Source organism: Labrus bergylta, chromosome 10 (genome assembly GCF_963930695.1).
Source record: "Labrus bergylta chromosome 10, fLabBer1.1, whole genome shotgun sequence".
Taxonomy (NCBI): Eukaryota; Metazoa; Chordata; class Actinopteri; order Labriformes; family Labridae; genus Labrus; species Labrus bergylta.
Genome location: NC_089204.1, coordinates 6653437 through 6675827, shown reverse-complemented (window position 1 = coordinate 6675827; position 22391 = coordinate 6653437). Strand labels below are relative to the sequence as shown.

The window sequence follows — 22391 nt, the reverse complement described above, 5'->3', positions numbered from 1 at the left end:
CACCTGTTACCCAGAATGCATCAGATTCACATTTTTCTGTGCATGTGTGGGTTCTCTCCGGGTACTCCGGCTTCCTCCCACAGTCCAAAGACATGCTCGTTATGTTAACTGGTGACTCTAAATTGCCCGTAGGTGTGAATGTGAGTGTGTCTGGTTGTCTGTCTCTATATGTCAGCACTGTGATTGGCTGGTGAACAGTCCAGGGTGTAACCCCGCCTCTCACCCAATGGCAGCTGGGACCGGCTCGAGCTGCACCTTGTAGACATGAACCTGAACAGGTGTGTGTGTGTTTTGTAGGAGCCGATGGAGAAGTCGGGCTACCTGCTGAAGATGGTGAAGACCTGGAAGAAAACCTGGAAGAGACGCTGGTTTGTCCTGAAAGACGGAGAGCTGCTCTACTACAAATCACCTGTAGGTTCAAACACTTTCTCTTCCTTTAGGGGGAGCAGACTGGAAACAAAACGATTCATTTCCTGACTAAAGCCTGAAAGTTTCAGCAGGTTATCTGCATGTCTCCATCATTCCAACATGGAGGTCATTTGTGTTTGAGTCCTGTGACCTCTGAACTGCATTTTGCCAGTTCTTCCCCCCCATCACTTTACATTTGGTCGTACAAATCTTTGCCGAAATTGCACAGCTCAAGTTTTGTGCCTTATTTATTAGTTACCGTAAAATGTTGATTATATAATTCAGCAGGTATTTCAAGGAATTTTTGCACTTTATGCATTATTCATTTCACTAAGCATTTTTTTCTTTTATGCATATCAGAGTGAACACGTTAAAGGTTTAAATGTCATGATTGGATATATCTATAGAGTGGAAAAGTGGATTATTAAGAGCTGATATGGCTGATTTTTTAGTGTCAAATCAGTTGCACTTCTACGATTCTCTTAGCAGACGCTTCTATCTAAAGGGGCGCACATCAGCTGTATGTGCACTTCTATTTGAGTTACTGGATGTTTGCATCGGCCACTTTCTCATATGCTTTTTTTCTTAATTTATTTTCACCCAAAAAAAAGATCAATTTAGAAATAGTAAAAATAATGGTTTTGTTTTTTGGTACATTTCAGGAGATTTTAAATGTGGTATGAAGTGTTTCAGTTCATTTTGTTTTACTTTCTCTGCGTCCTTCAGAGTGACGTGATCAGGAAACCTCAGGGTCAGATCGAGGTCAACGCCAGCAGCAGCATCGCCCGCGGCGACGGAAAACAAATCCTCCAGGTGACTCGTCAAAGATGAAATAATGATTCCAGTCTGAGGAAACGATATTCAATCAAATCTTTACTGGTGTGTTTGTGCTGCTGTGTGCAGATCGTGACGGGGAAGCGTGTGTACTACCTGAAGGCCGACTCTCCTAACCTGCTGGATGAGTGGCTCAGGACGCTACAGAGCGTGCTCAGACTGAAATCTGCCAGTCCGCTCTTCACCCAGCCCGACATCCGGCCCAGCATGAAGGGGCTGCTCGTTAAGGTCATAAGCTGAATTATAACCCTGACTACACCTAACAGGAAGGGGGTCTTTGTTTGCACAGAGACGTCACTTCTACCCCTCTCCTGACTCTCTCTGTGTTTCCTCTCCTGCAGGTGAAGCATGGATACTCAAAGAGGGTTTGGTGTGCACTGATCGGGAAGACTTTGTTTTATTTCCGCAGCCAAGACGACAAGGTGAGCTACTCAGGTTATTGAGAATGGAAATACTTTGCTACTTTTTAATATCACATGTTTTAAAACAGTCTTGGTTATTTTAATGATCGATAGAATCTAAAAGTACCAAAGCTGAAAACGATATTTCTTTGGTCATAGTTTTTAACCACAAGCTGCCTCGAGTGCAAGAGAGAGAGAGCAATGATGTCGCTCTCCTTTGCACCTCTGCACCTTAACACTTCTGCTTTTGATCCAAATGATCACTAAAGCTGTTCTCAAATCTGCACTCCTGAAAATATTGAGATCATTTTAGGAGGACTGTTCCAAAGATTCTCCTGATCTGGCTGTTCACACATGCTCCTCACAGCTGGAGACTATCCCTGTCAGACAGGAGGGGAGGGGGGCCGGGGGTCTCCTGAAGTAAGACATGAGGAAGACGAGTAGTGGATGAAGCAACAGAGTGAGGCACCAGACTTGCAGCAGAAAAAAATCTAGGGGGCTGGCAGGAGAGTTTTCTGCAAGTGTGAAAGCCCTTTAACAAACAGAGATCATATCGTTTAGAAACACGAGGTATCAAAAAGTTCTGAAAAATTAGAAAATGTTGACAATCTTATTATAAATGTGTATGTTCACAGTTCCCTCTGGGTCAGATCAAGCTGTGGGAGGCCCGGGTGGAGGAGGTGGACAGGTCAAGAGATTCAGACGATGAGCTGAAGGCATGTGGGCGGGGCTTACAGGTGGCACCTTTTACCATCACCATCCACCCACAAGAGCAGGGGCCGACCTACCTGCTCATCGAGAACAAGCAGGAGAAGGTCAGCAACTCTCTCCTCTCCTCTCCTCTCTTTCTCAGTTCTCAGTCTCTCTCTAAATGTGTTTCCCGCTCCTCCATCCTATCTGATATCTGTGTGTGTGTGTGTGTGTGTGTGTGTGTGTGTGTGTTTGTGTGTGTGTGTGTGTGTGTGTGTGTGTGTGTGTGTGTGTGTGTGTGTGTGTGTGTGTGTGTGTGTGTGTGTGTGTGTGTGTGTGTGTGTGTGTGTGTGTGTGTGTGTGTGTGTGTGTGTGTGTGTGTGTGTCTGCAGGACTCGTGGCTCTTCCATCTCTCTGTGGCAGCAGGAACCTCGGTGGGAACCGTCGGCACCGACTTTGAACAGCTGCTGGGAAAACTCTTCAAACTGGACGGAGATCCCAGTCAGTAGTTCAGACACATTTATTATTATTTGTTCTGTTCAGGAGTGTGTCACACCTCACTACCACCTGCATGTTGATTCAGTCATTTATTGACATAATGTCACATAGCAGCAAACGTAGCATCTGATACATGCAGCATGGAATTGTGTTATTATTTATGATTTTATTGAGTCTGTGATGGAGTTACCTGGATCGAGTTGTTTGTCTCCTGGATGTGACTCGTGCTGGTTATTGAGGATGCCAGGATCTCTTTTTTAGCAAATAACTCCTAAAAAACAATCTGCTGAATTTGTACACCCGGACTTTGTACAGACATTTTTCCTTCCACGTCCTTAGTAAGATTTCCAGGTTCAGTCTGGGTGAGCTGATGTTTGAAAACAGCAGGAAAGATTCAGGAATAATTCACCAGGAGCGAGCGCACGCATTAAGTCACATCAAGTCAAGTTTATTTAGAAACAACATTTCAGCAAACAAGGCAATTGAAAGTGCTTCATACATGACATCACGACAAGAGAACCTACATTTTTACATTGCTGTCAAAAATTGACTTCCGTTTTATTGTTTTCATGAATAAAAAGGTGTGGAATAATCCCACACAAACCTGTTCTTTGTTTAAACTATTCTGTGAGTGTTAATTAAGATTTGAATTGAAAATTGTAAATCTAATTTTGACAACTTCAGAGCAGACAAAGCCGAGCCTCAGCCCCTCCCTCCTAAAACTACCTCAGACAAAAGGTCTCACCTAAACGACCCAACAGACCAAAAAGTACCACCGCTGACCTCCAGCCTTTTAGCATTTCATTTGTTTGTGTTTCAGACTCTCCCATCTGGAGACATCCCGTGTTGTGTTTCAGTAAAGAAGGTCTGTCGTCCCCTCTCACCACGCTGCCCTCACTGGCTCTGCAGACAGAGGCGGTTAAACTCTTTAAGGTACACACACACACACACACACACACACACACACACACACACACAGAGACGTACACAAAGTGTTTTTAAGGATTGTTCCTGAACAAATAAACTCGTTGGTGTGAGTGTCGTCGTCTCTCTCTCTCCTCAGACTTGTCAGCTTTTCATCAACGTGGCGATCGACGCTCCGGCCATCGACTACCACGTGTCTCTGGCTCAGAGCGCCCTGCAGGTGTGTCTGACCCACCCCGAGCTGCAGAACGAGTTCTTCTGTCAGCTCATCAAGCAGACCCGCAGGAGGCAGCCTCAAGGCCACCCGGGACCCCTGCAGGTCTGTACTCTCACCACACAGGGGCAGCAACAGATTTTATAACGAGTACATGCTCAAACAGGGTGTGAACATGTTTTATGGTCGACATTTCTTAAACATTTAATCTTAATAACATACTTGTCAGGATCTTTCAGTTTGAGTTGTTTTGCCAAAACAGCTTTAAAATGCAAAAAAACAGAAACTCAAGAGAGAAGAGAAAATTCCTGAAGTCATGTAAGATGTATGATCTAATAACCAGAGTCAGGAGTCTGACCAGAGGGCGCAAAGGTTCAGCTTTTACTTAAATTATTTCACAGAGTAATTATTTCTCAATCTCAGGATTTAAGGACAAAGGAGTTCATGAGTCATTTTACAACGCTCCGTGTTTATGAAGGATCTCAGTGTGCCCACGGATAACGGCCGAGGGAAACAGATTCATTGTGAAACTTAATTAGTGTGTGTGTGTGTGTGTGTGTGTGTGTGTGTGTGTGTGTGTGTGTGTGTGTGTGTGTGTGTGTGTGTGTGTGTGTGTGTGTGTGTGTGTGTGTGTGTGTGTGTGTGTGTGTGTGTGTGTGTGTGTTTCAGGGCTGGCAGTTCCTCGCTCTGTGTGTTGGACTTTTTCTGCCTCAGCATCCGTTCCTGTGGCTGCTGCAGGTTCACCTGAACAGACACGGGGACTCCAGGTGAGAACAGATTGTTTTAAACATTTTACTAAGGGGCGCTGGAGACCGAGCCGTTAGGTTGTGCCCCATTAACGGAGGCTAGCAGCCGCCAAGCATGCGGCCCGGGTTTGTGTCCGACATGTGGATCCTTTCCCGCATGTGGTTTTCTATTTCTTTTCGAGTGTGACCTTAACTTGACTTAAATGTGCATGCAAACTGATAACCGGTATTAAAGGCAGGGTCGATCATTTTCAAAAACTAGCATGATTTTGAAAGTAGCATTCCCTCAGTGCTTCGTCTGCACCCACCCCCTCCCCTCTGTGCTCCCTCAAAAGCCACGCCCCCTCACTTACATGCACAAGCGGCGTTGGTCCAGAAGCAGACCTCAGCTCATGCTTTGAGTGTGGGCTAGTGCACGCATGGGGTAGAGAACGAGCAGGGAAACAGGGAGGTGTCTGATTGGTTCATCAGATTGGTACCTCGTGGCAGACATTGGTCGAAGTTTTAACAGGATTACAACTGCTACAGATGATGGATTTTCAGAGCTAACCACTGCACCACCATGCAGCCTCAGCTGTGTTTTGTTCCTGTAAATATATGAATATGTTTATGTTGTGTCATTGTGCCTCATTCTTGTCAGGACTGAGGTGGGTAAATATGCCATCTACTGCCTGCGCTCCATGGAGCGGACTCAGCAGAAAGGAGAGAGGCAGGGAAGACCGTCCCGAATGGAGATCCTGTCCATCCTGCTGAGGAACCCCTACCATCACTCTCTGCCCTTCAGCGTGCCCGTCCACTTCCTCAACAACACCTACCAGGTACACACACACACACACACACACACACACAGATCTCTAATGAATGGTGGATGACTCATCTTCAAGTACTCTAGTTGTACAAAAGTCTTTGTATAAACGTTCCTTCCTCTTTAACTTCCTCCTAAAAGGTCAAAGGTCCCTCAGGTGGGTTCAGCCCACAGGAGAATAGATTCTTGTGTCCGTCTGAAGCAGACACTCGCGGTTATGAAAAGTTCAACACCTCTTGTGTTTGTCTTCTTTACGTTTCCTCTCGCTGTTCCTCCTCTATCCTGATAATTCGGTGCACACAGCACAGGGGGCCCTCATTGGCCAACAGAGCTGTCAATCATATTACATTCTTTTTTTTTTATATGGTGAAATAGCTGATTAAGACTAAACTTCTCAGAGACGTGAACACTGGATATCCACACTGGACATAAATCAGCACGATGAGAACTAAATGTATGTTTTGTTTCCTTTGATTTTACTGTTTGACCCATGTCCTATATGTTTACATTGAGGAGGCGGAGCTTGTGAACGCTACGGCAACCTGTTTTGGTTTCACTTCTTTTAAGGAGCTGTCGGACCGTCCACCTGTCTGTGTAGTTTCTGGGAACAACACAGGACAAAGGGTGAAGCCTGCTGAGCTAACTTGTGCTAACATGAATGTTGCTGTTAAATCTCACCGTTGATTAACTGTCATACTGCACAGCTCCACCCCACCTTTCACCTACCTGTTTACATCTCTCTCTTTCACTGGAAGTCAATTCAATTCATAAAACTTTATTTGTCCCCAGGGGGCAATTCATGACATCATAGCCTGAACACAGAGTTTCACTTCTGCGTTTAAGGAAGTCAAACGCAAAATCTAAACCATGACAGCTGCCTTCACTTCTCAGAGTGTATAGATCCAGTCTGTTTCAAGCTACAGATATCTTCTAAATGTAATTGATGAGTCTCTCTTTTACTCCTCATAAAGGAGACATTTTGCTTTTCAGGTTGTTGCTCCTAAACTTTGGGACAGTCTCACGCTGGAACAGAGATCTGTGAAGCAGTTGAAGCTGTTTGTTCAGACTTGCCTTTGTTTGATTTGTCTGTTATTATGTAATTATCTGTGTTTAATGGATTTTATTTTGATCTTTTATTGTGTAGCACTAAAAGTTGCTAAAAAATAAACTTGACTCACTCACTTATAATCTTAGATCTCAGGATCTTTTCTTAATGTCTGTTCTAAAAGTCGGAACTGAACTGAAGGAAAAAGATGTTTAAAGGCTGTGACACACCGTGGAGATGGTCGGCCAGGACCGACAGTGAGCGGTCGTCGCCCTAGTTGTTGGCCATCGGCTGTAGTCTTTGCGGTGCGTTCAAGTGCAATTTTTTGGCCAAGACAAAGGCGATGTGAGTCGACGCCACAGTTGGTCTTCGTCAACACTAGTTCATCTGCTTGTTGTGTCAGGGCCTTTACTTGGTACAAGGCACAAAAAGAGCTGAGACTTAACGAGCTGCTTTCATTGGACGATTTAAAGAGGACGTTAAATGACTTGGAGGTGGACACATCTGGCTGCAGATGTTCTGCCTAATGTGTTTGTTATTTTGTGTCTTTTAAAGTTTTATAATGACGTATCTTTAATGTTTTTGAATGTGTGGCTGCTCGTTGTCAGAACGCGTTTTCCTGGTCTAATAAAACGTTTTGAGTGTGGGACATCAGAGGAAAAATGTGAATCTAGAAAAATCTCTGAATGTAAGTTAAGAGCTTCTGATTGTTCTCATTTCTGTCACGTCGTCGTCTTTGTTCAATATCTACAGGTGGTGAGCTTTGATGCTTCGACCACGGTGGATGAGTTCCAGTCTCGTCTGAACCAAGACACCAGCATGAGGAAGACCGGTCTCTCCGGGTTCAGTTTGTACACCGACGACCCGACGGGGCGCGAGCTCGAGCACTGCCTGCAGGGAGGCGTCAAGGTGCATCTTCTACTCGTCCGACTTTCTGATGATAAAAGATATGAGAGATTCTTCATGTCTTCTTCATGTCCTCTGCAGATTTGTGACATTATCTCCAAGTGGGAACAAGCTTCGAAGGAGCAGCACACGGGCAAATCAGAGAACACCCGGACGGTGCGCCTCACCTACAAGAACAGGTACGTTCCTGTTCTTCACCTTGATCCTGATCCACAGAGGGGTCACAATCAGACCTGACCCGGATCACCTCACTTCTCTCAGGTTCAGAGTTTCTACATGCAGGGAGGTTTGTTTTAGCAGGATCTAAAGGAAGTTAAAATAAAGATTTCCACCTTGTGAACTCTAAAAGCTCATTTTCAGTATGTGGGGTGAGTTCACAGAGGACCTTAAGCGGATTTGGCCTCCATTAAACCTGCAAGTCAGACAATCTTGGTCCAAACTGTTCTGCAGATCAGTGGTCAGCGTAGTCAGAGTGATAGATTTATTGTCTGCAGAGATTAGAGAGTGCAGAGTGTTTACTGTCACAGAATATAAATGAAGTATCCAGCTCTGATGTGTGAGAATGAGTCTCTTTCCTACCATCACTCTCACTCAAGGCTTTGTGGCAGAAACCCTCATCCACACCTTAATTCACCTTTTGTCTGGATTACTGTAATGTAGTCCTGTCTGGGGTAACCAGCAAGTTCCTATATGTCCAAAACTCTGCTGTCAGAGTCCTCACCCACACCAAGCCCTGGCAGCACATAACCCAAACCCTCATCCACCTCAACTGGTTCCCAATTAGATCCACAATCAGATACAAAATACTCCTCATCAAATCCCTACATGCCCTCGCCCCCCAGTGCTTCTCCGACCTCCTACACCCACACACCACGTCCTGAAACCTCCGGTCCTCGGACACTGGCCTTTTCTTCATCCAGACACAAAAGGCCTTTAGTGCCACAGCCCCCACTCTCTGGAACAGTCAGACATCCACGATGCTCCATCTTTAGTCTAATTCAAAAGACTAAAAAGTCTGTTCTGAATACAACCTCAATACTACCTTCAATTTGTAGCCCACTCATCAGAAACTGGTCCCCTCTTTCTCCTCCACATCTCCTCTCATCTTACAAATCATCAGGAACACAACCAAACAGAGAGTTGAATTCTGTCTGTCTGTCTGTCTGTCTGTCTGTCTGTCTGTCTGTCTGTCTGTCTGCAGGTTGTACTTCTCTCCCCAGGTGAGGGGGGAGTCTGAGAGGGAGAGGCTGCTGCTGGCTTATCAGACAAACGAGGCCATCGTAGCGGGACACTTCCCCGTCAACAAGGAGCTCGCGCTGGAGATGGCCGCCCTGCTGGCTCAGGTCTGACACTTATTAATGCACACCTTTTTTCACATGAGAGTTTAAAAAACTTGTGTTTTCGATTAAGGAAATTCTTTTTTTTTTTTTTTTTTTGCTTTTTTGGGAGTTCAGGTGGAGTTTGGGGATTTTGAGCGTCCATTCTCGGCTCCAGGATCAGCCCAGACCAAGTCCAACCAGACCCTGAAGCAGGTTCTGGACAGATTTTACCCCAAGCATTATCGCAGGAGCACGTCTGAGGAGCAGCTCAGGTACGAGACTGAGACTGCTGATGCTCTTCCTGCATCAGCTTTTAGTTTTCAGGTTTTAAATGTATGCATGTGAAAGAGAGTTAAGACACTACAATGGAACATAAAGTCGTCTTTTCTAAAGTGATCCAGCATGAAAAGAAGTCCTCTCTCTCCTCCTCAGACTGCTGCTGCAGCGTCTCTCCGCCCGCTGGGCCTCTCTCAGGGGTCGGACTCCATCAGAGTGCGTCAGGATCTACCTGACGGTTGCCAGGAAGTGGCCTTTCTTTGGAGCCAAATTATTTGAAGCAGAGGTACATGACCATTCATCACATCATCAGCCGAGATCAAAGCTCTAATGCTGCAACTTATTTTGATTATTTTTTATCACTCAGGTTTAAATAGAAACTTGTAAAAACATGTCAACTAACTTACAAAGGGAACACAACACAGAAAGGGCTGACGGGTATGATGATGTCACAGCCGGTGTGTGCACAGAGCAGGCTGCAGGGGGATTGAACCGCACTCTTTGTTGTTCATGTGATGATGCTGAAAGGCTCCTGAATGTGTTAAAAATCATCATCCTAACTGTGGTGGCGGTGAATCAATCAGTTAACCTCATAAAGGCTGAAAATCAACAAAGCTGCAGGGACAACTACATGGCAATTCAGTTTCATTTAATCAATCAAACCTTCTCAACTAGGGCAACGACCGCTCACTGTCGGTCCTAGCCGACCATCTCCACGGTGTGTCACAGCCTTTAAACATCTTTTTCCTTCAGTTCAGTTCCGACTTTTAGAACAGACATTAAGAAAAGATCCTGAGATCTAAGATTATAAGTGAGTGAGTCAAGTTTATTTTTTAGCAACTTTTAGTGCTACACAATAAAAGATCAATATAAAATCCATTAAACACAGATAATTACATAATAACAGACAAATCAAACAAAGGCAAGTCTGAACAAACAGCTTCAACTGCTTCACAGATCTCTGTTCCAGCGTGAGACTGTCCCAAAGTTTAGGAGCAACAACCTGAAAAGCAAAATGTCTCCTTTATGAGGAGTAAATGAGAGACTCATCAATTACATTTAGAAGATATCTGTAGCTTGAAACAGACTGGATCTATACACTCTGAGAAGTGAAGGCAGCTGTCATGGTTTAGAAAAGGACATTGAGGTGTTCCTCTTTTCCAACACCGTCGAGATTACAAGCACATTAAAACAAGCAAAACACAACAAACACTTAAAATCAATTAGAAAAACCACTGAGATCAAATTCCCAAACTCTCCAAGAGAGGGCAGAACTCTGATCTTTAGAGTTTGCTGGAGGGCGCTCCATGAGTTTGGGGCATTCAAAGAAAATGCTGTTTTACCGAGTTCAGTAAAAGCTTGAGTGTCTTTAAGAAGAACGGGTCATGTAGGTGCTGGAATTCCACTCCAACAGGTCTGTGGTGGTTACACCTCTCTTCAAGAGAAGGCCGATCGACCTCTCATACAGCTCACAGTGACGAGTGCAGAATAGATCAGCAGTTATACCTGAGGGCGGAGTGATAGACGGTGTGCAGAGGCTTTACAGGGGAAGCTGCAACATGTCTATAAATGAACTCGCTGTCATACAGTTCCAACAGTTCTTTTTCTGCACAATGAAGGAGAACCTGATTTGTTTCTGTACAACTCTCTGTCGTTTATTTCTCTGTGTTTTATTATGAACATGTATTTGTGTTTGATCTGACCACCTCGTCTCTCTCTCTCTCTCTCGCTCTCTCTGTTTTCAGTCAGTCACTGCATCTCCTCAGCAGGATGAGCGTGTGTGGCTGGCCGTGCACGAGGATGGGATCAGTGTCCTGGAGCACAACTCTGTGGTCAGCATCTCTTCCTTCACTTATATTTAGATGAGATAGAAGCTTATAAATCCTGGAGGAGATTCTAGCGTCAGATTGCTGCAAAAATTACAGTAAAACACTTACAGTAACACAACAGAGCCTCAAATATAACCTGTGTTTGCACTCTGATGAATCATGAAGAAAATGTGTAAAATGATTGAGTCACAAACTAAACTGTTAATCTCCATGTGAAGCCGTCTCTCTCTCTCTCTCTCTCTCTCTCTCTCTCTCTCTCTCTCTCTCTCTCTCTCTCTCTCTCTCGCACATGCGTAAGTGTTTGCTGAGCGGTAGGAGAGTGTGTTGGAGTGAATGAGGTTTCGTCTTTTTTTCCATTAAGGTTTGAGAAACTGTTTCTTTTCACTGGTGATAGTTTACACACTGTTCACACGTCTTTCTAATCACTATCGGGGTTCACGGGGGGTGATCGGTGTGCTGCACGGCAGCAGCCGGTAGCCTACCTGGCTGTGTGTCATGGCAGGTAGCAGGCCCAGTGCCAATGCTTCTGGGGGCTTCACAAACCTCTCCCGTCGGCACGGAATTAAAGTACCGGTCAGCGTGGAGCACTCAGTGGAGGATTGTAGTCTGGCAGTTGGGGAGGTCGTCGGGTATGATAGTTTAAGGGCTGCGTCCAGGATGAACAGCGCAGTTGTGATTTTTTTTGGACTCAATTGAAAAAGTAAACTTTGTTGTTGAGCGAGGAATTGTTGTTAAAAACACGCATGTCACCGTTTTTCCTCTCACTAATCCAGCGAAAAAAATCATATTGTCTAACTTACCACCATTTATCAGTAATGAGGTGTTGGAAAGGGAGCTTTCACGTCATGGACAGATTGTGTCGGCAATGAAAATGCTCCCGTCAGGATGTAAATCCAGCAGACTGAAACATGTTGTGTCTTTCAGGAGACAACTCTACATGATCCTGAAGAATGATAGTGATGCGCTGAATGTGGTCATGAAATTTAAAGTAGAAGGGTTTGATTACACAATTTTCGCATCAACACAATCTATGAAATGTTTTGGCTGTGGGCAGGAAGGGCACCTGGTGCGGAATTGTCCAGAAAAGGCTCGTGAGCCAAAGGCGGAGGCAGAGCCAGAGGCAGAGGCTGCTCCGAGCACGGAGGATGAAGGGGGTGCAGAGGTGGGGAGTCAGGAGGACAGTGAAGGGGTGCAGAGGGAGACACCAGCTGAGGGGTCTGAAACACAACCGGATGGAGAGTGTGCAATCACCTCTGCTGAAGCGTTTGTGAATCAGAGTCAGACTAGTGTAGAAGGAGAGGAGCTGGAACAAATGAACATTGATGAGGTGATACATGATGTTGGGGAAAAAACAGTGGGAGGTGATGAAGATTTGTTTAAAGTGCCAAAATTAAAGAGGAAAGCACAATCTAAAGGAGCGACACCAAAGAAAATGCCTTTAATAAAGGAAAAGACAAGATTGCAAGAAAGTGATTCAGAAGACGCTTCAAAGTGGTTGATGAGAAAGAAGGGTGATACTTGTCTTAAAGACACAGAGGTGTACCGCCTCAGAAAACTGGTGCAGAAGGTAAAGACACTAATTACTAATGAAGCAAAAAAGTGAAGGGCAGGAAACAGTATGTTCTGCATATTTTTCCATTCTGTTCAGTGTGTGTTTAATTATGAGTAGTTTCAAAATTTCATCTTTAAATCTTAACGGAGCAAGAGATGTTAAAAAGAGAACTATGTATTATGAACTTTTAAAAACTAAGTGCATTGATATTGCTTTTGCTCAAGAAACTCACAGTAATAATGATAATGAAGTTGAGTGGAAGAGAGAATGGGATGGAAATATCTTTTTGAGTCATAAGAGTAGTTTGAGTGCAGGCGTGGCAATTCTTTTCTCAAAGAACTTTGTGCCTGTGTCTGTAGACTCAGAGGAGGTCGTTCAGGGCAGGTTACTGAAAGTGACTGCCAGATATGAAAAATCCACGCTCACTTTGTTAAATGTGTACACTCCAGTAAATCCAACTGAAAGATGTCTTTTTCTTGACAAATTAGCCAGCACCCTTTCAGGATGTGTTTCAACTGATTTTTTTATATTAGGAGGAGACTTTAATTGCACTGTTGATGATTTGGACAGGAATCATATGGAACCTAATGCTCAGTCAAGGAACATTTTGAAACGTATTATTGAAACGTATGAACTGACAGATGTGTGGCGCTCCAAACATGGGAACAATAGACAGCATTCATGGGCACATGCTAGAGATAATTACATCTCTTCTGCCAGGTTAGACAGATTTTATTGCTTTGAACACCAATTACAAATATTCAAATCTTGTTTCTTGTGTCCAGTGGGTTTTTCAGATCACTGTTTGTTAATCGGAAATGTTTTTATAAATGGAGTCAAACCAAAAAGTGCATATTGGCATTTTAATACGGTTTTAACAAATGATGGTCACTTTAGAAAATCTTTCAATTTTTTTTGGAAACAGTGGCAGTCTAGGAAATCTCAGTTTACATCTTTACAGCAATGGTGGGATATTGGTAAAATACAAATTCAGCAGTTTTGTAATCAGTACACTTTTAATGTCACAAGAGAGGTCACACAATCTGTAAAACATCTAGAGACTGATATTGTGGAACTCCAGACTTTAGGTGGATCCACAGGAGATGGAGGCCACATTAAGGCACTCAAATCCAAAAAAGCTGCTTTGGCAGATCTGCTGGGGATAAGAGCACAGGGGGCGTTAGTCCGATCACGTTTTCAAAATATCTCTGAAATGGATGCTCCATCCAAGTTTTTCTTCAATCTAGAAAAGAAAAATGGTCAGAATCGACTCATCCACTGTATCAGATCTGCTGATGGAAGAGATCTCACTGACTCAGCTGAAATCAGGAAAAGAGCTGTGGACTTCTTCTCAAACCTCTACAACAGTGAGTACAGAGAGAACGTGCTGATGTCAGAGCAGTTTTTGTCTGACTTACCACAGATATCAGAAGGGGATAATGCAGAACTGTCACGCCCACTCACACTGCAAGAGCTGCAGGAGGCGCTGATGAGTATGGAAAACGGCAAAGCTCCAGGAGTAGATGGTCTCCATGTCTACTTTGTCTACTTTGGGAGACGATTTGTTAGAGGTCATAAATGACAGTGTTTCTGGAGGGAAACTACCTCTGAGCTGTCGAAGAGCGGTCCTCACTCTCCTGCCTAAAAAAGGTGACCTTTGTGAAATAAAGAACTGGAGACCAGTAAGTCTGCTTTGTGCAGATTATAAAATCTTTTCCAAAGTGTTGGCCAATAGATTAAGAAAAGTGATGGAGCAAGTAATACGTGTTGATCAGTCATACTGCATCCCTGGCAGATCAATTAGGGACAATATATCCCTCATTAGAGATTATTTGGAAGTCTCTAGCTCGTTAGATGTTAAATTTGGTCTGATTTCTCTTGACCAAGAGAAGGCATTTGATCGGGTGGAGCATAAGTATTTGTGGAACACCTTTGAGGCTTTTGGTTTCTCCCCCAGTTTTATTGCCTTGATGAAAACTCTGTATTGTGATATTGAAAGTGTATTGAAGGTTAATGGTGGTTTAAGCGCTCCTTTTAATATCAATAGAGGGATTCGGCAGGGCTGTGCAATGTCTGGCATGCTTTATTCTATAGTCATTGAACCCATGTTGTGTCAGATAAGAAAACAGTTAACAGAGTTTAAATTAAAGGAGAATCTTATACCCATGCATCTGTCAGCATATGCAGATGACATCATGGTTGCTGTAACAGGTAATAGTGATGTCAAAAAGCTTATTCACATCACAGAGTGCTTTGGGGAAATTTCCTCCTCGAAGGTAAACTGGGGTAAAAGTACAGCCTTGTTAGTAGGAAAATGGCGAGGGAATGAACCAAGGTTACCTGATGGTTTTAAATGGGTGACGCATGGCATCAAGTATCTAGGTGTTTTTTTAGGATGTCAGTCTGAGGTTCAGAAAAACTGGGAGGGTGTGATTGAGAAAATGGAGGGCAAATTAAAGAAATGGCAGTGGCTTTTACCATGAATGTCCTATAGGGGGCGCACACTTATTATTAACAAGCTAGTGGCCTCCACCCTGTGGCATCGCCTGTCAGTGTTAGAACCTCCAGCAAACCTGTTAATGAAACTCCAGAGTATCATTGTAAACTTCTTTTGGGATAGATTACACTGGGTACCACAGAGTGTTTTATTTTTGCCTAAAGAGGAAGGAGGACAGGGATTGGTTCATCTGGCAAGTAGGAAGGCAGCTTTTAGACTGCAGGTCCTACAAAGCTTTCTTTATGGACCTCTAAATTTACCCTGGAGACACGTGGCTGAGTTTATCTTTGGTCTTGTTGGTCATTTAGGATTTGGAAGAAACATGTTTCTTATGAACTGTGCAGAGTTGAATCTGAGTTGTTTGCCATCATTTTATGTGAGTGTTATTAAAATGTGGGGGCTGTTGGAAACTGGGCGTCTGGGCTCAAACACATCCTTGCATTGGCTGTTGAAGGAACCTATACTGAAGGGCTCTCGGTTGGGCACTTCATTGGAAGAGGCGCTGATGACATCTGGAACTCTGACAAATAAAGGAATAACTACAGTCCAACATCTGTTAGAACTGGCTGGAGCTAATTTGGATAATGCTGTAACCGTGGCGAGGAGACTGGAGGTCAGATCGATTCGAGTGGTCGGGCTGATGCTGGAGAAATTCAGAAAGGCGCTGTCAGAAGAGGACAGAGTTCTCCTACAGAAATGGTTTAACGGACAACTGAAACCTGAGGATTGTGACTGTTTTCCCAGGATGTGTGTGAGGTCAAAGTATGAAGGACTTGGCCCTCTGGAAGAGAGCAGTAAGGTTTGGATGCCTTTGGACTCTGTGAATGGGAAAACACTTTATCAGGGATGTGTCAAGGGGTTAAATAAAGAGAAACTTAAAGGTAGAGCAGACACACCATGGAGAAAGTATTTCAAAGTAAAATCTGAGGTCAAACCTGCATGGAGCATGCTTTACAAACCACCGTTAACAAAAAGTACTACTGATTTACAGTGGCGTATTTTACATGGAATTGTGGCTGTTAATGCTTTTGTTTCTGTGTTGAATCCTGCTGTCTCAGATAATTGCCCCTTTTGCTCTGAACGAGAGACAATTTTTCATTGTTTTTTACAGTGTTCTAGATTGAGGTCTCTTTTTGGGATACTGAATACTCTCGTAATGTCCTATGGAGAACATTTTACTGACCTCATGTTCATTTTTTGGTTTCTCTTACAGTAAAAAAAAGAAGAAAAAAGGTCGGCTGCTGAATTTCCTTTTTGGTCAAGCAAAGTTGGCAGTTTATCTCAGTAGAAAACAAAGAATGGAAAGAGGACAGAGATGTGATTGTGTAGTGGTGTTTCGGAACCTTGTTAAATCTCGAATATTGTTGGAATACAAGTATTATTTTAAAATGGAAGAGCTGGATGTTTTTGAAAAAATATGGGACGATGATGGTGTACTCTTTTCTTTGAAAGACTCTGAAATCATATTTGCAGATGTTTTCATATAAATCCATATTTTTTGTGACATATTGTAGTTTGTGACGGGGGAATGTAAATACATTTTTATCTGAATAAATGAAGTTTTAAAAACTCAAAACTCTCTCTCTCTCTCTATCTCTATCTCTCTCTCTCTCTCTCTCTCTCTCTCTCTCTCTCTCTCTCTCTCTCTCTCTCTCTCTCTCTCTCTCTGTGTGTGTGCAGAAGCCGCTGGTGTCCCACCCCTACAAGACCCTGATGACGTTTGGGGGCTGCAGACAGGACTTCATGCTGGTGGTGGGACAGAGCATGGCGACCAACGGCAGCAAGGACAAACCGACAGAGAAGCATCTGTTTGCTATGGATGCCTCCAAGGTGAGAGAGAGAGAGAGAGAGAGAGCTGTGGCTCTACATGAGATCTACAAAGGGACAAAGCCAGCCTTTATCTTTGGAGGGCAGTTATACTTGGCAGCTATCTTAGATTTAAGCCTAAACTCCACCATGGTTCCCCGAGCCAGCTCCCCCCTGTGCATGCCTTGGCTCCAAAATATGTCGCATACGTCTCAATATGTCAGCGCCTGTTGTTGGGTTTGTTTTGGCTTCACTTCTGTACGTCAAAAGGAGACAACGACGAGCTGTCCATAATAATGTACAGTCAGGTAGTTTGCCTTAATCAGTAAGTACATTTACATTTGACCTTTTCCTCTTCTGTTTTGTTTGGTCAACAGATCCGTGAGATCACTCTCCTCATCTCCAGTTACGTCAACAGCGCTCACCAGCAGAAGGCCGCCGCCCACCACCTCTCTGCCCCCGCCCTCATGGTCGCTCAGCCCGTCAGTCTCAAGAGCAAAGAGCTGAGGAGCAAATCCCCCCCAGCCCTGGGACGCCCCAGCAAGGCCCCCACACTGCTGTGATGGGACGCAGACAAAATCCATGTTTTAAATGAAATGAAGGCTGCAGACACGTCCTGAATGTGAGTCTCAGTGGGTCAGATTCACTCCGTCTATGAATAATGGTCTCTCTCAGGGGGACTTTAACCTTTAACATCTATTTTTACATATTTCTGTTTGAAATGACTAAAGATACAAAAAGGTTTTGGTATTGCAGCACTCACAGGATGCATCAGGAATCATGGAGGAAAGGATCAAAATTCGTCCACTAAAAGTTCTGACAACATTACAGAAAAGATTCCTGCAAAGAGAGACCTTTTAGTTTAAGAGGAAGATTCTCTTCTTGACCAGAAACAGCTGGAAACATCCCTCTCTTTAAGAATCCAGTCATTTATTCTCACGGAGCAAAGCACATGAGTTCTTGATCTTCCACTGCTTCAACAATTTGATTAGCATTACGTTGTTATTGTGCTTCATTCAAACTAAACTTTAGAAACAAAGTCAAACAAACCAACATTAAAAACTAGAGCCCGACCGATAAATCAGCAAGCTGATAATATCGGCCGATATTAGCTTATCCAGTGACTATCAGTATCGGCTGATTTTATCTCAGATATGCGCCAACTACTCGATTCACCAGCCAGACAGCTTTTCATTTGAGTTTCTGTGTATTACACTAGCAGTTCTCTTTCACCAGTAGAGGACGCTATATGGATTACAACAAACATCATCACTCTCCAGATTGTCGAGCGGTGACGCACGTTCATGCTCAGTTACTTTCCAGTGGAGTAACCTTCTTGTCTTTATTATAAATCTTTTCCAACAAGTGTTTGATAACTGCATATGGGGGATTATATCCACACCTTTCTTGACAGATTGAACATAGATCTAAGAAAGATATTGGCTGACATATCGGTATCTGATTTTTTTGTCTTGCAAATATCGGTATTGGCTCCAAAAATCACATATCAGTCGGGCCTTAATAAAAATGAACTGGTTGAGGTACTGGCAGACCAAAAACTACACTTGATGTTTTTGTCTGTGGAGTCTGGTAGTCTCTGAGTTTTGTTTGTGTTTTTATTTGTAACAAAATATTCTGTTCTTATAAAACCAGCCCTTTTAGCAGAGGATTCCTATCCCCTGGGGACCTCTGGTGATTTGTTGCAGAGGTCGTCTGTGAGTCGGCCAACATGTCAGACAAAAATACAAAGGACAAAATAACTGATGGTCTCACCCTCCAGAATTAACAGAATCACTTTCCTCTAAGACACCGGACTCCAGAAGAAAGTTGCTGATCTACCTCCCCATCAGGCAGATAGTTTCTTAAATTTATATCCCCACACCTGCCTGTTTGACTTGTTTGCAGTATGGGCCATTTGCATAGAGAGTTGTTGGGTTTTTTTTACCCGAGAGCACACACACATATACACGCTGGGTCTGATTCATAAAAGGATTGTGTGTTTGTGCATGATAAACCTGTGCAACTGAGACGTAAAGACACGTCTAATTCACAAAATACACGCAAACTGTCTCTGTGGTTGACCTGTGACCCGTACAGGGTGTAACCCCGCCTCTCACCCTGTGACAGCTGGGATTGGTTACAGCCCCCCGTGACCACAAGTGGGAAAAAGCGTGATAGATAATGATTGGATGGATGGACATGCAAAGGGTTAAATGCTCCTCTAGAAGCTTCAGAGCAAACAGCCTCTCTGTGCTGCTTAGATGTACTATCCCTGGAAAAGTCCTCGTTGTGGACATACAGCTGTTCAGTGTTATACATCATTGTAATATGATGAAGGAGACTGAACACTACGATGAGAGACGGAGGCATCTGAAACGTCCGTTTGTGTGCAGGGAGACAGCACTGTGGAACGCCTGCAGGAAGAAGAAACCAGTCTGTGGCTGTAGTTACTGATTGGCCAGCAGAGAGGTGGAACTTTGATCCTGCAAAAACACTTCACACCTTTGTGGTGAAGGAGAACTGAAGCAAGTCGTGCATTCTGCATTTTATATGACAAAGCTCTAGAGAAGTAAAGCAGGGTCATGTTTATTTATGCTAATATGAGGTGAGAGGAAGTGACAGGTGGTTATCGGAAATGTACGCTGGTCTTAGAGAACTACAGCATGTCCTGTTGAAGGGGAACTGGAATTTTATGTACGGTACTTTAAGCAGATGTTTGTTCCTTCCAGTGTTCTCTCTCCGGCCTGAACTAAGCGGCATGTTTCATATTTATTTGTTTTATTAAAAAAAATAATAATAATGGAATAAATAATTATTTTAAGAGTCAACAATAAACTACAGAAAGCACACGGCTTGTTTCATCCTTTCTTTCCACCTAAAACCACTGCACTCATTTTTTCCGGCTTCACTTCAGTTTCTCCTCCACAGACCCGCCTCCTGCCTCCTGATTGGTCGACGGGATCTGACGTGCTGATACCTGCAGCAGGTAGCTGACAGTGAGTGACGCACCCTCATTCCTGAAGTCACACAACAGAGAGAGCGGGAGTGGGAGAGCGAGAGGAGGGGGGAGGGGCGGTATATGATACCTGACCTGTCTGAACTAGTTAGAGACGTGCTTTTGTCCATGTTGCCATGGAGACGAGGAGGGGGAGGGAGGGGGGACAAAAGGGTGAGGCAACAAAAAATGTACTCAATAATAGACTAATGACTTTTAATAATGTGCTCCATCGGAAACTTTAGGAATATAAAGTCAAACAAAGTCCAAGTGAAATCAAAAGCTACTTTGTTCTTCTAAAGTCAAGTGAAAGGTCGTTCACGGTCTTCTCGGTGTCGTCAAATTCCTTCCTGTGTTTTGAATAGTAAAGAACAAACGGTCACTTCTGTGCAGAGGTTAAACAGGAACGTTCCCACCTGAAAGGCTGCGCTCAGCTCAGGCGCAGACAGAACAGCGTGATCATGTTGTGACAGGTTACACAATGACACTTTACCTCCACAGATCCTCACAGTGTCAGGGAGCCACTTTGAAAGAACAGAGATTTGTCAAACTTCCTGCACAGATAATCTACCTGAGGGAGACGTGTTTCCCAAAACTGCTGAGGAAAAGAAAGTCACATAAACGCTAAAGAGTGTTTAACAGGCCTCACATGAACAAAGCATATACAGATATCACTATTTAGTGGGGAAGTTTGAGTCCATCAGGTAGTGTTGTAGTCAAGACCGCACTAACCGAGACTAAGACATACCTGAGACCTGAGTGCTCCGAGACCAAACCAAGACATTTAAGGATCGAGACTGAGTACAGACCAAGACAGGGCGAACCCAGGAGCATAAATATGTCTGAAAAATAACCATCCAGTGTGCAGCGGGCGTGACCCTCACTTTAACAGCAGGAAGGTTGCAGCCGTAACTGGGCGATAAAAATCAAACTACAAATTAATTGAAGTGATTTGCACTTTTAGAAAGAGAGTGTTCATTCTAATCACAGTAATGACTTGAAAAATAGTCTTTCAGTGGTGGTGTTGACTGGTCATGTTTTAAAATCCAGAGTAGACCGAGTAAAAATAGTTTTGATTCTGAGACTAGTCCGAGACCTTCAAAAAGTGTTCTTGAGACCTAGACTGATTTTGAGGACAAGCTGACTTCAAAGATGGAGTGTAGACTCTAGAGGGTTTCTCCCAGTTTGCATGCACTTCTAAACTCTCTGTTGTAAATGGATGTTTCCCTTCATTTCTGGAGATAAGACGACGAGAGAGGGAGAGACATAAAAGGTCTGAAAGTATCTTAGGATACAACATTAAACACATAAAATGAAGGGGGGGCAGTTAGCCAGATTTGGGACAAATAACCATAATTGGGTTACAGCACTGGTCACCTCATGGACCTTTCTTTGAGCGGTCAACCCAGGCAGCTCCCACACGGCTGGTGCATTATACACAGAGGGGTCCGGGCTCTTGGCATCGCTCCCCAGAGACCCAGACGCTGTGAAACACATCAAAAGTATCTCAGCTGTTGGCAAAGCTTCACTACCGACCTTCAGGTTCTGGCACCACTATCCTCCAAACCACTATGGACTGAAGGGTACTCAAAGAACTCTGCGTCAAATCTAAGGGTCATTAAGATTAGAGAACAGGACTATAAGGTCCCATACCCGTTTGACCTGGTTTCATGAAGGAGCCCAGAGATTAAACCCCTCAAAAGGCCGTTAAGGTGACTGTGGTGCTTGCGGTGCTTTCACGCATCCACAAAGCTCCCGAGTACGTCCTGACATTTTCAAGGAGAGTTGCATGTGTCAACACAAACAGCTGATTTTTTCAAGTCGACCCGCTGGTGCACTTTCCGGTTGGAGTCGGTAGATTCAGTAGCTTTTTCCTAAAAAATAAAAAAGAGACTTGCACTAAAGTGATATCAATCATCCCTACTGGGCCTCCATACAGGTGTGGTGTGTTTCCCCCAGCCAATGACAGCGCACAGGTGAGTTAAGGAGCTGACACAATGCAGCGTTTGGATGCGATTTCCAACCAGTGAATTTGACGCACTTGGACGTAGCGGCAAAGAAGAGAAAATATATTCACAGTGAGGAGAAACCCCAAGTGGATAAAGCTTGTTCTAAAACGAGGGTGAACCTTGTGTTTTTCTGCTTCTTGTTGGAGAGGCGAGTGAAAAATGCCGGTGGTTAGCTCGCGGTAGCAAGTAAACATTCACACTGGCCCTTTTCAAATTGTCACAGTTCAGTATGCAGTACGTACTATTCAGTATGGAGTTTCAGTATACTGAACTCTCGTGGTCATTCAGTATGCATTTTTTGGGTACACCTCAGTATACTGAACATTTCAGTATGGATACTAACTTCCGGGTTTCATGCAGTATGGATCGGATGCGTGCTTACAGGAAATGAATTGTATTTTACCACCCACAATGCTGTGCGAAATTAAACGTAAATCGTCACTTCACGTGCGCCTCCAAATCAAAACAAACGAGCATTGATTAATTTAATCTTAATTTAAAGTCCCGACTGAAATCGCTACTTTAAATTAACAACAGAAAATAAAACAAATATCTGCGTTATTATAAAAAAACAGGTAGATGCGGCCGGTTTGGGAAATGTAAATGACGTCACTTTCTTACTGAATGAATCAGACGA

At 43.8% G+C, this 22391-nt stretch overlaps 1 protein-coding gene across 3 annotated transcripts in view; it reads left to right on the top strand.

The window, feature by feature from the left end:
* The window catches only part of plekhh2 (pleckstrin homology domain containing, family H (with MyTH4 domain) member 2), a 39824-nt gene extending 20225 nt beyond the window's left edge, over nucleotides 1–19599 (top strand). For all 3 annotated transcript variants that reach the window (XM_065959711.1, XM_065959710.1, XM_065959709.1), the window contains 18 exons: nucleotides 298–411; nucleotides 1135–1221; nucleotides 1312–1470; nucleotides 1584–1664; nucleotides 2279–2458; nucleotides 2726–2834; nucleotides 3652–3764; nucleotides 3895–4074; nucleotides 4639–4736; nucleotides 5356–5533; nucleotides 7319–7474; nucleotides 7553–7650; nucleotides 8673–8814; nucleotides 8926–9062; nucleotides 9223–9352; nucleotides 10812–10898; nucleotides 16625–16774; nucleotides 17128–19599. In XM_065959711.1, coding sequence (XP_065815783.1) covers nucleotides 298–411; nucleotides 1135–1221; nucleotides 1312–1470; nucleotides 1584–1664; nucleotides 2279–2458; nucleotides 2726–2834; nucleotides 3652–3764; nucleotides 3895–4074; nucleotides 4639–4736; nucleotides 5356–5533; nucleotides 7319–7474; nucleotides 7553–7650; nucleotides 8673–8814; nucleotides 8926–9062; nucleotides 9223–9352; nucleotides 10812–10898; nucleotides 16625–16774; nucleotides 17128–17313 — 2385 coding nt within the window. In that variant the 3' untranslated portion in view covers nucleotides 17314–19599. The remainder of the gene's footprint in view (nucleotides 1–297; nucleotides 412–1134; nucleotides 1222–1311; nucleotides 1471–1583; nucleotides 1665–2278; nucleotides 2459–2725; nucleotides 2835–3651; nucleotides 3765–3894; nucleotides 4075–4638; nucleotides 4737–5355; nucleotides 5534–7318; nucleotides 7475–7552; nucleotides 7651–8672; nucleotides 8815–8925; nucleotides 9063–9222; nucleotides 9353–10811; nucleotides 10899–16624; nucleotides 16775–17127) is intronic.
* The last annotated feature ends 2792 nt before the right edge of the window (nucleotides 19600–22391 follow it).